The 16,130-nt window shown below is 45.2% G+C and overlaps 1 protein-coding gene across 2 annotated transcripts in view; it reads right to left on the minus strand.

Annotated features, from left to right (window-relative positions):
• Positions 1–16,130, minus strand: part of CACNB4 (calcium voltage-gated channel auxiliary subunit beta 4) — a 151,723-nt gene that overhangs the window by 5,343 nt on the left and 130,250 nt on the right. Inside the window, exons 12-13 of one of the 2 annotated variants that reach the window (XR_002104541.1) lie at positions 10,171–10,356; positions 9,488–9,553 (exon numbers count right to left, since the gene is read on the minus strand). Coding sequence is in view for 1 of the 2 variants with exons in the window: in XM_019554515.1 (XP_019410060.1) it covers positions 10,171–10,356 (186 nt within the window). In the remaining variant the exon portion in view is untranslated. The remainder of the gene's footprint in view (positions 1–9,487; positions 9,554–10,170; positions 10,357–16,130) is intronic. The other variant, XM_019554515.1, reaches the window with a different exon arrangement.

Consider the following 16,130-nt stretch of genomic DNA (forward strand, 5'->3'; position numbering starts at 1 on the left):
AGAGTACCCCACTTTGGAACGGAGGGGATACCATCAAGGTGTCATTAGGGGTAAGTAGGCAGCCTCCCATTTTGAACCTCAACAGCAAAGACGTGGCGGGCGAGTAGAGGGTGCCAGACCACCCTAATTGGCACGGCAAAGGGGCACTCGCGAGCTCACGGCCGCTCGCAGGGCCATCCGTGACACACCTGAACTTATTAACCTTCACATTTCTACTCCACCTTCTTTCAGAAACTTGCAATGATGGGCCTAAGGGCTATGGCTGTTTGGTCCTGGTTTATATACGAGTTCTGTGAGACAAAGAACAAGTAACTACACGTTCAGCCGTTTCATGGCAAGTAAAGAATGGCAGGCGTTGCACTAAAAAGTTCTTTTTAAAACAGGAATTTCTTTTTAGTGCCACGTGTACCATCTGCACTCTTACTTGTGGTGCTACAGGGGGCGCCCCTCAGACTCTCGGCATCCCACAGACTCTCTCCTTCCCACCCTCCAAGTGCTGCAACGGGGACAGGGCTGTAGCAATGGTAGGAGCTGACCAGATGGGAATACTGTCTGGTCAGTCCCTGCCAGGGCTTAAAGTGGTTGCTCATCACTTTTTGAACAGGAAATTTTAGTTTTCCAAAAGGAAAATTTCTCCCCAGTTTATCTAAAGATCTTCACATTACTATCAGATACTGTGTAACTTAGGTGCTCTACAAAAAAGTCAGTTATTAGACTTGTAGTGGTTTTTATTTAAAATATTGATTATGTTTAAATTATATTTTTTATAGAAACATTCATTATGTTTGTTTATCAAGTAAGGATTCAGCTTTTACTGTTCGTCTTAACAGTTCCATTGTGATTGGTTAATACACAACCATGTGGCCATATGAGCAAATTAGTTCATGCTCTCGCCGCTAAAGTAGTGCAATGAAGCAGCAATTCACAAAGAGAAAACAGTATCCCATAATGTCATCACACACGTTGCATTATTATCTCTCAGTCTCAGATCTCTCTCTGCACAAACTCTCAAGTACGTAGCTACCTCTGACGGAAACCCCAAACTTAGGTGAGACTTGTCTCACTCTGCCTGACCTCAGACTAACATGGCTAACTACCTCTCACTTCTTGACTCTCTCTCAACATCATGCACTAAATATCTTCTTTTTGGCAGAAAAGCTTATACTAGAATACTATTAGGGTGTTTGTATTCTTATGACTTAAGGTTTAGAGCCACACAGATTTTATTATTTTGTCCCTTCAAATCTGAAATAAGGCCTTATGATAGCTATTTGGTAGGATCTTTCCATTATACTGAAAATCTCCACCTTTATGACATATTATTTCACCTGAATAATTTATAGTTGAAGGCTACCCTATATGGGAAAATTATTGTACAGTTAGTTGGGGTGTGACAAATGGCATACACTATAACTGAACCCCCTGGAATAAATACAATGCCTGGGGTTTGTTTCTATGTGGGGAAGTTATGACATAGTAAAGTGAGGGGATGCATTATGCTGGCTCCTGTGTACTAACTCTATACGGACGCTGAGAGTGTCCATGAAATAGCTTACTCCACTTTCCCTAAGACTAACCAAAAGATGACCTGGTGTCAGTTGTGTCATCCACTCATAGAAAAATCAGGGCTGGAAAGGATTTCAGGAGGTCATCTAGTCCAGCCGCCTGCTCAAAGCAGGACCATCCCTAACTATACCATCTCAGGCAAGGCTTTGTCTACCCAGGTTTTAAAAACCTCTAAGGACAGAGATTCTAGAGCCTCTCTAGGTAACCTGTTCCAGTGCTTCGTTACCCTCCCAATGAGAGAGTTTTTTCCTAACATCTCCAGGGATGGGGAAAATACATCCTGCGGCCTGCCAAGCCATTCTATCTGGCCCATGGGGCCCCTAAAAAATTTAGAAAATTAATGTTTCTCTGCCCCAGCTGCCCTGTCATGTGTCCCTCAATGGCTTGCTAAAACTCAGTAAGCAGCCCTCTGCCCAAAATAATTGCTCACCCCTGAATTCTAACCTAAGCATCCCTTGCTGCAACTTGAGACCATTGCTCCTTGTTCTGTTATCTTCCACTACTGAGAAGTTTAGCTACATCCTCTTTGTAACCACTATTTAGGTACTTGAAGGCTGCTATTAAAACCCCTCTCAGTCTTCTCTTCTCCAGACTAAACAAGTCCAGTTCCCTCAGCCTTTCCTTACAGGTCATGTTCTCCAGCCCTCTAACCATTTTTGTTGCCCTCTGCTGGACTCTGTCCAATTTGTCTACATCAAAACTGGACACAATATTCCAGATGTGGCCTCAAAAGTGCTGAATAGAGGGGAATAATCACATTCCTCAGTCTGCTGGCAACATTCCTACACCCCAGTATGCTGTTAACCTGCTTCACAGCAAGGGCACATGCTCGGTTTACTGTCCACTGTAACCCCTACGTCCTTTTCTGCAGAGCTGCTGCCCAGCCAGTCAGCCCCAGTCTGTACCGGTGCATGGGATTTTTCCATCTTAAGTGCAGGACACTGCACTTGTCCTTATTGATTTTCATAAGATTTCTTTTGGTCCAATCCTCCAATTCCTCAAGGACTCTAATTCCTAGCCCTACCCTCCAGCATACCTGCTACTCCACCCAGCTTCGTGTCATCTGCAAACTTGCTGAGGGTGTACTCCATCCCATCTTCCAAATCGCTGATGAAGATATTGAACAAAACTGACCCCAGAACCAATGCCTGGGGCACTCCACTTGAAACCAGCTGCCACCTAGATGCTGAACCATCCGTTACAACCCTTTAAGTTTGATGACCCAGCCAGTTTTCTATCCACCTACCAGTCCATTCATCCAACCCATACTTCCTCAGCTTGCTTGCAAGAACATGGGAGACCGTATCAAAAGCCTTGCTAAAGTCAAGGTCTATCACATCCACTGCTCTCTCCACATCCATAGAGCCAGTCATCTCATAATAGAAGACAATCAGGTTGGTCAGGCATGACTTGCCCATGGTGAATCCGTGCTGACCGTTTCTAATCACCTTCTTCTTCTCCAAGTGCTTAGAAATGGATTTGGTGAAGATCTGCTCCATGACTGTTCCAGGGACTGAGGTGAGACTGACTGCTCTGTAGTTCCCCGGATCCTCCTGCTTCCCTTTCTTAAAGACAGGCACTATATTTGCCCTTTTCCAACCATCCGAGGCCTCTCCCAATTGTCATACGTTTTCAAAGATATTGGCCAGCAGCTCTGCAATCGCATTGGCCAACTCCCTCAGCACCCCTGGTGCATCTTAACGGCCCCGTGAACTTGTACATATTGCTTTTCTAAATAGTTCCTAACCTGTTCTTTCACCACTGTCAGCTGCTTACCTCTTCCCCAAACTATGTTGCCAAATGCAATAGTCTGGGAGATAACTTTGCCGGAGGTAAAAAAGGCACCGAGTGCTTCAGCCTTTTCCATATCATTCATGTCACTCCCCCATTCACTAAGGGACCCACACTTTCCTGATCTTTCTCTTGTTACTGACAATACTTGTAGTAACCTTCTTGTTATTCTTCATGTCCCTTGCTAGGTGCAACTCAAACTGTGCTTTTGTTCTCCTGATTTCATCCCTGCATGCCTGAGCAATGCTCTTCTACTCCTTCCTTGTCATTTGTCCAAGTTTCCAGTTCTTGTAAGCTTTCTTTTTGTGTTTTAACTTACTGAAGAGTTCACTGTTAACCCAAGTTGGTCTTCTGCAACACTTCCTAGTCTTCCTGTGCAACAGGATGATTCATTCCTGCACCCTCAGTAAAGTTTCTTGAAAATACAACCAGGTGTCCTGGACTCCTTTCCCCTTCACACCAGCCTCCCAGGGCATCCTGCTATCAGTTACCTAAGTAAGTCAAAGTCTGCTTTTTCAAAGTCCAGGGTCCTTACTCTGCTGCTCTTCTTTCTTCCAGATTCTGAACTCAATCATCTTGTGGTTCCTGCTGCCCAAGTTGCCATCCACTGCTATAATCCCCACCAATTCTTCCCTGCTTGAGAGCAACAGGTCAAGAAGAGCATGGTCCCTAGTTGGCCTTTCCAGCACTTGCACCAGGAAGTTGTCCCCAACATGCTCCAAAAACTTCCTGGATTGCCTGTACACTGCTGTATTGCCCTCCCTCAGCTTGCTTGCAAGAACGTGGGAGACCGTATCAAAAGCCTTGCTAAAGTCAAGGTATATCACATCCACTGCTCTCTCCACATCCATAGAGCCAGTCATCTCATAATAGAAGACAATCAGGTTGGTCAGGCATGACTTGCCCATGGTGAATCCGTGCTGACGGTTTAACTTGCTTGAAGTCCCCCATGAGAACCAGGGCCCATGACAGAGAAACTACCACTATCTGTTTGAAGAAAGCCTCATCCACCTCATCCTCCTGGTCTGGTGGTCTATAGCAAACATCCACCATGCAATTAAAGTTGTATATGCAACCTTAACTTTGGTGTTTCGTAGAATTTAAGGCCAGAGACTATTAGATTATTTAGTCTGACCTTCTGTATATCCCACACCATTAATTTCACCCTAACAACTTACATTAAATGTCAAGTTAAATTAGACTTTCAGTTCTCAGAAAACTAAGCTGCAGGTCACAGGGAGAGAATAAGAGAGACCACTACGTTGCCACCAATGCCTGGGGCCCCTACAGTAGCAGGGAACTGATTAGATGAGATATGCCCAGTAAAGCCAGTCTAATTCCCTGACATGATTGTTTAACAATCCCATGAAGGCAGATTTTAAGCTATAAAAATACTATCCCCAGTGAGACAATTGCTTCAGTTTCTATCACACTCTCCCACTTTGTCCTCACACACAACTATTTTAGATTTGAGCAGTCCCTATACCTAAACAAATGGCACTGCCATGGGCACATATATGGCCTCCCAGTATACCAAAATATTTATGACAGACCTTGAAATCCATTTCCTCTGTATCTGCCTTCTCATCCCCATGCTCTATCCCATGTCATACACTGATGACATATTCATTGTGTGGACCCATGGGAAGGAATTTCTAGAGAAATACTCTCCCAGAAATTCTTAGGCATTGGTCATATTGTCACCATACTGTATTGGAAACAAACTAACTGCCACAGCTACATATACACCACCAGCTTTCACCCTAAGCACACCACTAAATCCATCATTTACAGACAAACTCTACATTACAAGTATAATTGCCCTGATCCCACCGACTGGGATATACACCTTCAAGATCTGAAGCAGGGATCCTGCAATTACAAATACAACCCCAAAACTCAAATCAACAAAGCCAGATTCAGACCTCAGTTTAACTTGCTATAACACAAACTCTAGAACAAGGACAACAGAGTTGAAGGACAATCCAGGAGGACCCAGGAAACTTTAGACCTGTTAGTCTTACCTCGGTCCTGGGGAAGCTCTTTGAGAAAACTATCCAGGAGCACATCTGTGAAGGACAAGCAGGGGAGATTATGCTGAGGGGCAGCCAACATGGGTTCATTAGAGGCAGGTCCTATCAGACCAACCTGGTGGCCTTCTACGACCAGGTCTCAAAATCCTTGGACGCTGGTGTCGCGGTGGACGTAGTCTTTCTGGACTTTAGGAAGGCCTTCAACACTGTCTCTCACCCCATTCTCATAAAAAAATTAGGCGACTGTAGCGTCGATGCCTACACAGTCAGATGGGCTGCAAATTGGTTGGAGGGCCACACCCAGAGAGTGGTGGTGGATGGGTCATTTTCGACCTGGAGAGACGTGGGCAGTGGGGTGCTCCAGGGTCCTCGGGCCTGCACTGTTCAACATCTCATCAGTGACTTGAACAGGGTGCTTTTCACCCCCTTGTCCAAGTTCACAGATAACACTAAGATGTGGGGAGAAGTGGGCACGTTAGAAGGGAGGGACAGGCAGCAGCTAGGTTACAAGGGTGAGCAGATGAGAACAGGATAGATTTCAATACTGACAAGTGCAAGGTGTTGCACCTGGGGAGGAAGAGCCAGCAGCATACCCACAGGCTGGGGAACTCCCTTCTCGTCAGTGCAGAGGCAGAAAAGGATCTTGGATTCCAGGATGAACATGGGCTGCCAATGTGAAGACACAGTCAGCAGGGCTAACTGCACCTTGTCATGCATCCACAGATGCATCATGAGCAGGTCCAAGGAGGTGATCCTCCCCTCCCCCTCTATGGGACACTGGTCAGGCTGCAGTTGGAGTACTGCATCCAGTTCTGGGCACCACACTTCAGCAGGGATGTGGTCAGCATCGAGAGGGTCCAGAAGAGGGCCACCCGCATGAATAGGGGCAGCGGGGCAGGCCCTATGAAGAGAGGCTATGAAACCTGAACTCTTCAGCCTTCACAAGAGAAGGCTGAGAGGGGATCTGGTGGCCATCTATAAACTTACCAATGGGGACCAGCAGGGAATGGGAGAGACCCTGTTTCCCCGAGCACTACCAGAAGTAACTAGGAATAACGGCCATAAATTGACCAAAAGTAGGTTCAGGCTGGACATCAGGAGGCGCTACTTCACTGTCAGGGCAGCTAGGATCTGGAACCAACTTCAAAGAAAAGTGGTGCTCGCTCCTGCCTTCGGGGTCTTCAAAAGGAGGCTGGACAATCAGCTTGCCGGCACTGTTTGATCCCAGTACTCCTTCCTGCCATGGCAGGGGGTCGGACTTGATGATCTGCTCAGGTCCCTTCTGACCCTACCAACTAGGAAACCATGAATCCGGACTTGGCTTACATGGTGCTGGATGAGCTGTCCAGGGCTCTGATAGTTACGCGACCCACCCCGGGGCCCCATTCACCCCAGCCCCTGCCCCACTCCCTTCTTCACTGAGGGGGCCTCTATCTGCAGCCCGCCCCTTTCCCTTCACAGACTGAGACTTGTCTGCCGTGCTAGACAGTGATCCACACGCCGGGCTGTGAGCGTCTCAATCAGTCCTTGCCCCTCTACCCCCAACTCAAGCTTCCCGGAGCCCACACCTGGGCTCCCCTGTGGCCCTACCTGCTGCCCCACGTTTGGAGGGGCTAAGCCCCATTAGCCCCAGCCTTCCACCACCTATAATTCTTATCCCATTACCTGAGTTAGCTTCAGTAACTCCTTTGTTCCTATGGTTTTAATGTTGGTTTGTTTGCATTAACCAGGACTGTCTCCCTCCCTCCTCTCCTTTTCTCTCTCCCACCTTTGTTTTTCATATTCTAATTTCTCTCTCCTTTTTATACTCTGCTTTCTGCACATCCTTTCACAGAATCTGATTAAGTGAGCCATAGCTCATGAAAGCTTGTGTTATATATTTAAATTTAGTTTGGTTAGTCTATAATGTACAAATCTATCCTGGCTTATATTTAACAATTTTTCTTTCTGCATTTCATTTCCTAATTTGTTTTGAAGGTAGCATAGCTGATAAAGTCAAATGTGAGAGTCATAACACCTTAAAGTTGTATAAATCCTTAACATAGCAAAACTACCTATGATGGCGTAATTCCCAAGCTCTGCATAAGTGCTCTAATTACCTTATGGTGTCAGAAACACTTAAACTGATACAAATCTTTTCTATGACAAATAGCTTGAAAGTGGCATATGTTCTTAAGGTGTCAAAAGCACTAAAAATGATATAAATCTTTTGTCACCTAACCAAGTAAATCAAAAGGTTTTGTACCTTACAGACTAAGTAAATCAGAAATGTATAACACAACATTTTGTAAGCCCAAGCTCATGCAATCAGATCCCTCATTTAGTGGGCAAAATATGGCCCGTGGGCTAGATCCAGCCTGCCAAGGGATTCTGTCTGGCCCAAGGCGCGTGCCTTAGCCCTGCCTGGCCCAGACACAGGGTTCAGCCTGGACCCTGGCACCTGCAGCCAGCCCCACCACCCCTGAGCATGCAGCAGAGGGGAACCTGCGGCGGGGGGGGAATAGCAGGTGGGCTCAGCCTCCCACCAGCCCCTGTAGCAGAGACTCACTCTGCCCAGCTGCTGCTGCCAGTGTCTTTGCTACCATCAAATCTGGTCCTGCTGCCCAGGCACCCCTGCCTGTCTACCATGCACCCACCACCAGGAGACCTGGACAGAGTGGGAGGGGTCTCCAAGGAGACTGGCCCAGGACCCCCGTGAGCAGGGCATGATTGGTGGATGGGATGGGGCCTTCGGCAGCGAAGGAGGAGCATCCAGAAGTGGGACAGGTGGATGGGCACTGGGGTCAGGTTCACGGGATGGTGACAGCACAGGCCTAGAGCCCAGGGCAGAGCCACAATCTGTTCCCTGCATGTCCCTGCAGGCAGAACTGGCATGCATCTCAGGGACATGCAGATTACCTGCCCTGGGCCCCAGTCCCATGCTGTCACCCACCACCCTGTGATCCCAGCCCTGCCTGCCCATCCTTCTCCTGGGCACCACTCCATGCTCACATCCCATCTGCCTGGCCAAGCATGCCCTGTCTGTGGGAGTCCTGGGCCATGGAGACCCTGTCTGCCCACCCACTCCATCTGGTGCCCCCGGGTGCTTGATGGACAGACCTGGGGTCAGATAAAATTAATTACTAGCCCCGTGTTGGGCCAGCACCTTCCCCTTCCCCCCCGTCCCCAGCCTAGAACAGCTCATTAAAATTCCTTAAGTGGCCCTCCAGTCCAAATAATTGCCCACCCCTAGTCTATACAGTGCAAAGCTACCCTCCCTTCAGCCTGACACAGGTAAGTCCATCTCTATGTAAACAAGGGGTATCAAACTCATTGGGTTTATGGGCTGGATTAGTGGTGCTGGGCTGGTCCTCAGGCCAGACTGGGTCCACAGACTAGCCCCGCATGCTGGTTCCAGTAAACATTTTCCTTAAACATATGGCATATTGTTTCACCATCACTGCTGTTGTTAATTCATCATAAATATAAAGATATTGGAAAAAAATCAGTGCATATACCCACATTTTTAATAAATTAGTTCCAGTGAACATTCTAGATAATGCCATTCTGCTGACAGGGGTGGATGGAAAACTGAAAGTTTAAAATTAAGTGAGACTAGAAGCAAAATGTTTTCTTTGTTCGTGTAATTACTAATGCCAGAACTGCTTGTGCATTCATCCAGTTAGGGAACAGACGCTTACTGGGCCTAATGGAATCATGCCAGGTAGTTAGAAATGTAAGCATAAAATATTATACACTTTCAGTGCATTGTCTGCAATCAGTCCATAATGTTTGTATACATACTGGACACAGTGCATAGTGGATCAGTTTGAATATTTAATCAATGTTTCAGAAATTATTACCTGCTTCCACATATTCCATAAGCAGAACAGGAGTTAAATTTGTCAGGTAAATTATTCATTAGGACTTATTTCCTCTGTTGGTGACATACATTTAGGAAGTGCACACTCCTCAAAAGTCACACACCCGTTCAGAACTCTTTCTGAAACTTTCAGCCTTAATGACAATGATCATTGCATTCCTGATCTTGCATTTTCAAACATTCATAACTATCACTTCAAAAACAATTTTTTGTTCAAACTTAGTAAAGCACGTACTTCTCATTAAGGACTATTTACATGCCACGTTTGAAGTTTCAAAGTTCGGCCGTTTTTGAGCTATCCCTGTGAAAAAAAATGGTCAGAATTTTTTTTCAATGGGTACAATGTATTTTATTCACACTCAAAGAACTCAAACAGGTGAAGGCATTTTGCTGAAACTTTTATATTTGGGCAGGAGATAAGCACAGAAAATTTTTGCCGAAAAGGTGAATGTTTTGTAGTTATGAGCGTGTGAAAATGGGGTTATAACAGAAACTGTTCTGCATCCTTAACTATAGTAGCTGTTATCAGAAGTGCTGTAACATATTGTACATGCTTGTTTTCATTCTGAAGGCGCTTATTTCTAATGGCACTTCTTTCCTGATAAAAAGATGCCATTTTGTAATATAGCACTTGATGGAGTGCCATTAATCTCCATTTATTCTCCATGCCAAAAAAATATGGCTATTTTATTCCCCATTAAAACAAAACTAGTCAGAGTGCTGGAGCACTCAATTGACTAAATGTTTCTCTGTTGATTAACAGGAATCTAGTTAACATTCTTACTGCTGGCAGTTGCCAAACAGTGAGTAGTAATCAATAAAGCAAATACTGGATACATTTCAGAAAATATACAATTTTTCTATAAATATAATCAAACTGACCTGTACTAGTGACTGGGGTCAGATGCATTTTCATACCTGTAATCCAGAGATTGCAGTAGGGTATGGTGAAAGTGCAGTAGATCCCAGGTTCCTTCCAAGAAGAGGAGTCATGGGTGTGCTACTGGTAGTATGTGTAGCACGCCAGTATGCCTCAAGGTATTCTGCCAAATGTTCACAAGCATCCTCAAGCTGATTTTCATCCAAAATGACATCAAACATTTCCTGTTCACAACAGAAACAAAAAATGATAGCTTGTTATCCTTAGTCAGATAAGAAAAAGGGCACACTAAAACAACGCTGATCACCCCTACAATACACTTTTAAATACTCTAATAATTTTAACACAGTGTCTAGAAATGAGGCCTATAAAGAAAATATATGGGAACAGGTTGTAAAAAAGTGAACACTGAAGGTTACAGGACCTGAGCCAAAGCTCACAAAAGTCACCAGGAGCTTTTCAGCTCAGTTAACTGGAGTCTGCCCACAATGCCAAACATCACAGGATTTCATTCATGGCTTTTTTATAAAAACGGAAGACATGAGCCTGAACCAAACAACAGGAGATAACACCTTGTCTTGGTGGAAAGTTTTGATCTGTTTCTGAACTTTAGGGCTCAGGTGCATTTTTGTGAGAATCAAAGCCAAATCCTAATTCAAACAGACCTGGAGCTGAACTGTGCAGTCTATGAATCCTTCTGTTCCCTTTTGGGCAATTTTGATTTCTATCGGCAATGGGTTTCTACTGTTAAATTTCAGGGCATACAGCTGTTCAAACACTCACAGCTAGGAATTCGGCTTCAGCTGCTACATACAATGTTTATGCATTGTCTGTTAACTGACTTCATTTACGCCCATCTTTTCAGATGGCACCATGTTTGTTCTTAAGCTGGTGAGACTACAAGCATGGTATCTTTCTTTTTTTGCAGGACCACATTCATCGGTGACAGTGCTTAAGCTCCAGCACACGTGCTCCAGAACGTTGCCTCTGCGCTGTTGACACTCAGATGCTGCACGAGGAATATCTATTGCTGAACACCAAGGAATATGAACCGCCCCATTCCCATAGCGTTCTGGCTGCCAACAGGCCAGCGTGTACACACACCTAGTGTTTTCAGATGCTATCAACACTACAAGTGTATTTAAAGCTATATGAGATGGGTATCTTTTTATAAACAACAATACTCAAAATCCTCGTTTTTTCATACTCACAAATTTAGTTTACTAAAATTTCAACATTTTCAACAGTAAATTTTGCACCTGCATATTCCCTCTTCACTCTTACCTTTGAGCAGGGGTTGTCAACTGGGGGGTACGCATACCTTCGAGGTTACACTGAAAGGTACCAGGCGGTATGCGGGGGCAGGCAGGGACAGAGTGCTGCCACCTTGCGCTGCTGCCTCACAGGAGCAGGGCCGTGGCGCAGGAGCAGAGCCACACAGACACTGTGTTGACACCGCTCGCCACCCGCCCCCCGGCTCCGCGTCTGGCTACTTCCCACCCCCCCACTGCAGCTCCACATCTCGCTGCTCACCACCCCCACTCCACTCTGCATCCGGCCGCTCACCACCCCTCTGCCCCAGGGATACACTTATTAAAAAGGGGGCTGCCGGGGATACACTTATTTAAAAAGTTAGAAATCCCCTGTCTTAGAGTGAAAGTATACCATGAAAATATGAGAGGAATGAAACGAAGAGAAATGTGAGATACTACAGACGACAGTCCAGAAACTTGTAAGAGTAAACTATATAGAGCTCTTCTACACACATACATTTACGTATATGCAACATCAAGTGATATAAGACATGTAAATCAGGTGACCCAAAGAAGGGCACTTTGTGCCCCAAAGCTTGTCTAACATCTTTCCCAAACTAGAGCTGGTCCAGTAATATCATCAAAAAATCTTTGCTTTTTGTATACTTCCTGAATCAGCATAACTGCAACACCACTCCAACCCTTGTCAATACATAAAACATTACAGCTAGCTATTTAATGGCCTTTCTGAACTACAAGTGAGTGATACACGCCACTGAAAAGGGTACATCTACATTTCTTCCCCTTTAAGGGGAACCTAAGGTAATGGAATTTAAAGACATGACACACTGACATGTAAAAACTACTTTTATGACATTTTGAGTCACATACAAATGGACTTACAACAGCAAAGGTGAAGGAATTCAAAACCAGTCCAATTAATCAGATCTAACATTTTCTGAGCAATTAAAGTGTTTTTTTGTAACATCTTATCTTTATATGGAAATCATGACTTCTCTGTGTTTACCTGCATAACTCATACACAGGCTTTGCCACATATAAGCAGGGATCTCTGTTTTTTTTCTGATTAAAAAAAAATCTCAATTTTCAGATTAATAAAAGTAATCCAAAATCCACATTTTTCCATGATTAATATGAAATGTACACACAAACAAACAAACTATAACCTCATAAATCCCATATGCTTGGGACCTAGCACCTGCTGGAAATTTGAAAATTCTGAATATTTGACTGAGTGAGGCTGGGGCTGAGGAAGGGGCAGGGAGAGGGGCGCGGTGCAGCCCAGCGGCTTCAGGCAGGCAGCGTTGGCCGCTCCCGGGGCTGCAGCAGGAAGCAAAGCGGAGGGAACTGTAAGGGGGTGTGAAGCGTGGGGCGCAGCTCTTACTGCTTTGCGCACCCCGGGAAGACTGTGGGCTGCACCAGGCTCTTCCCAGGGGGCGCATGCTACTGGATCTATGTGCTGGATGAAAGCAGGCTGGCAGTAGCCACCCTGGCACTCAGGGCCTACTCTCGCCTGGTGTGCAGATCTGGGGGCATGCACTCCCTGCAAATAGCCCAGCGTAGCCCCCCAGCCCACAGCCCTCCCAGGGTGCGCATAGCAGGAAGAGCCACACCCCCATGCCCTGCACCCATTTACAGTTCCCTCCGCTTTGCTGCCTGCTGCAGCTCCGGGAGCGGCCGACGCCACCTGCCTGTAGTGCCGGATTTTTGAAAATTCTGGAATTTTGAATGCCAGATTTATGAGGTTATAGTGTGGTGGGGGGGTGTGCGCACGCGCGTGCGTGCGTGTAGTGGCATTTCATTTTAATCACAGAAAAATGTGGATTTTGGGTTACATTTTTAAATTAAAAAATTGGGGGGGGGGGCGGTAATCGGAGAAAACCACGATCCTTGCTTATGAATAACACATCTTTCCAAATACAGGCTGATAAAAATCAATTATTCCATTATATATTTATACTATACACCCCAAAATACATTAAAAGAATAATTTTAAGTCAAGTGGTCACAAGTCAAGAACCCCCAAAATGAAGGGAAAATCCTCTGAAAATATCACCATGCACTGCTATGTTTGGGTTGCTGTCCAAATGTACTTCAAAGAAGGTCAGTTCTAAGATGTGCTGATTTGAGGATATTAGCAATTTCATGTTAGGATCTGCCTTCATGATTGAGTATAAAAATTTTGAGCTCTTTGCAGTATCAACTCTAGCTCACAATTTGTATACAGCAGAACACAATAATTTAAACGATAAACAATAATTAGAATTTGGAGATCTCCATAAATGCAAAGAGAAGAATCTAGTAATGTAGGGGAGCAACATAGTTCCATGAAATCAGAATATTATGTGCTATTCAGACTAAGAAGGTGATAACATTAAGGTAAAATTAAATGAGAACAACTCTGACACTTACTCATAATTAATGGTAGTTGAAGAGCACACAACAGGAATAGAATCCTACCCCTGTTTATAACTGCTGAGGCTGAAGAATGGTAGTAAAAATATCTGTGAGTCTCTTAGAATGCACCATCGTCTTTCTGTATTTGATGATGGACTACTAAATAATATGAAACTTACATAAATTATTCCCATTAACAGAAATCAAAAAGAATAGATCCCAGGAACCTGATTCCTTCATCCTTACACATACTGAAAATCTTCCTTGTTCAGATGCCCAGCAGAAAGCTTTCATATGTAACTGCTGTTTTTATATAAGTCTCAGGATCAGTAAGAGAAGCAGCATCAGCCCAAAGGAATTACAAGTCTAGTGGAAATAGGCATTAAATGTTTTATTATCTGGAAAGCATGAGAGAGAAATCTCTACTGCTGATTGGTATATTCAGTTAGAAAACAATTAGATATTCTAAATAAGGAAAAGAGTAAAGGCAGAAATGTGGCTTAGAACCTAAGTTCTATATTGTAGGTCTCCAGTTCTTCAGTTGGAAGAAGGGGTTGCTGAAGAATATGTGAAAGTAATTTCTAGAAAAGTGATCTGGAGCTGCAGAAAAATTAAAAGCTCAGCTTATTTCTTCTTTCATTAATCCTATTAATATGAATGTCACTGAGAAGCCACTTGGGGTCACAATTTGCCATCCTCAGTCCTAGCAAGCAATGAAGTAGTCATGTTGAGGTCAGCCAAGTGACAGAGCCTAATGCAGCATAATATCTTCATGATTTGAAAAACTGGGTAGGGAAGTGGTAAATTACAAAAGAAGGATCCACTCAGAGGATGCGTCTCCACATGCATTTGATCTGGGATCAGTTTACTTGCAAGTAAACTACCCATGAGTAAATGTTCTTGGGCAGGCATCTACACATACAGGGAAATGGGAGCAGATTTGCTGCTAATGACAGCAAACTGCTCCCTCTTCCTGGGGCCTTGCAATGGGCCCCTGCCACTACCAGAGGGAGCTCTAGGGTAGCCCAGGGGCTAGCAGGGAGCACCAGGCCAGGAAACAGCTGGTCAGGGCTGGGACATAACATCCTGCCCCAAGGGGCTGCCTGCTGCTAGGGAGGGACAATGTCTCCCAGCCCTGGCAGCACGGAGCTCTTGGCCCTGCGTCCCTGATCAGGGCCAGTGGACTTCACTGTAGGGGAGGGGCAGGTCCTGGCCCCCTGCTCCAATCTGCTGGTAGAATAAGTATATAGCAAGTATGACAGAAGACCAGCTTGGCTTAGTAGGGAACTCTTCAGTAAATTAAATCATAAAAAGGAAGCTTATAAGAAGTGGAAACTTGGACAAAACTAGGGAAGAATATATGAGCATTGCTTGGGCATGCAGGGATGAAGTCAGAAAGGCCAAAGCACAACTGAAGTTGCAGCTAGCAAGGAATCTGAAGGGTAGCAAGAAGGGTTTCTACAAGTAAGTTGGTAGCAAGAGGAGGATCAGGGAAAGTGTGGGTCCCTTACTGAATGCAGGAGGCAACCTTATGACAAAGGATGCAGAAAAGGCTGAAGTGCTCAATGCCTTTTTGCCTCAGTTTTCACAGGCAAGGTCAGCTCCCAGACTACTGCACTGGTAAGCACAGTTTGGGGAGGAGATGAGCAGCCCTCAGTGGTGAAAGAACAGGTTAGGGACTACTTAGAAAAGCTGGATGTGTACAAGTCCACAGGGCTGGATGGGCTGCACCAGAGGGTACTGAGGAAGCTGGCTGATGTAAGAGCCATTGGCCATCATCTTTGAAAACTCAGAGTGATCAGGAGAGGTTTGGGATGATTGGAAAAGGGCAAACATAGTGCCCATATTTAAGAAAGGGAAGAAGGAGGATCCAGGGAACTACAGACCAGCCAGCCTCACCTCAGTCCCTGGAAAAATCATGGAGCAGGTCCTCAAGGAATCCATTTCAAGCACTTGGAGAAAAATGTGATTAGGAACAGTCAGCATGGATTCACCAAAGGCAAGTCATGCCTGATCACCCTGATTATCTTCTATGACAAAGTAACTGGTTCTGTGGGCGTGGGGAGACTGGTGGATGTGGTATACCTTGATTTTAGCAAGGCTTCTAATGTGGGCTCCCATAATATTCTCGCAGGCAAGCTAAGGAAGTATGGGCTGGAGGAATGGACTGTAAGTTGGATAGAAAACTGGCTGGAACGTCGGGCTCAGAGAGTGTAGTAATCAGTGGTTTGATATCTAGTTGGTAGCTGGTATCAAGTGGAGTACCCCAGGGGTTGGTGCTGGGGCTGGTTTTGTTCAATGTCTTCATCAACAACCTGGACAATGGC

This window comes from Crocodylus porosus, unplaced genomic scaffold (assembly GCF_001723895.1).
Source record: "Crocodylus porosus isolate Cpor-Errol unplaced genomic scaffold, CroPor_comp1, whole genome shotgun sequence".
Taxonomy (NCBI): Eukaryota; Metazoa; Chordata; order Crocodylia; family Crocodylidae; genus Crocodylus; species Crocodylus porosus.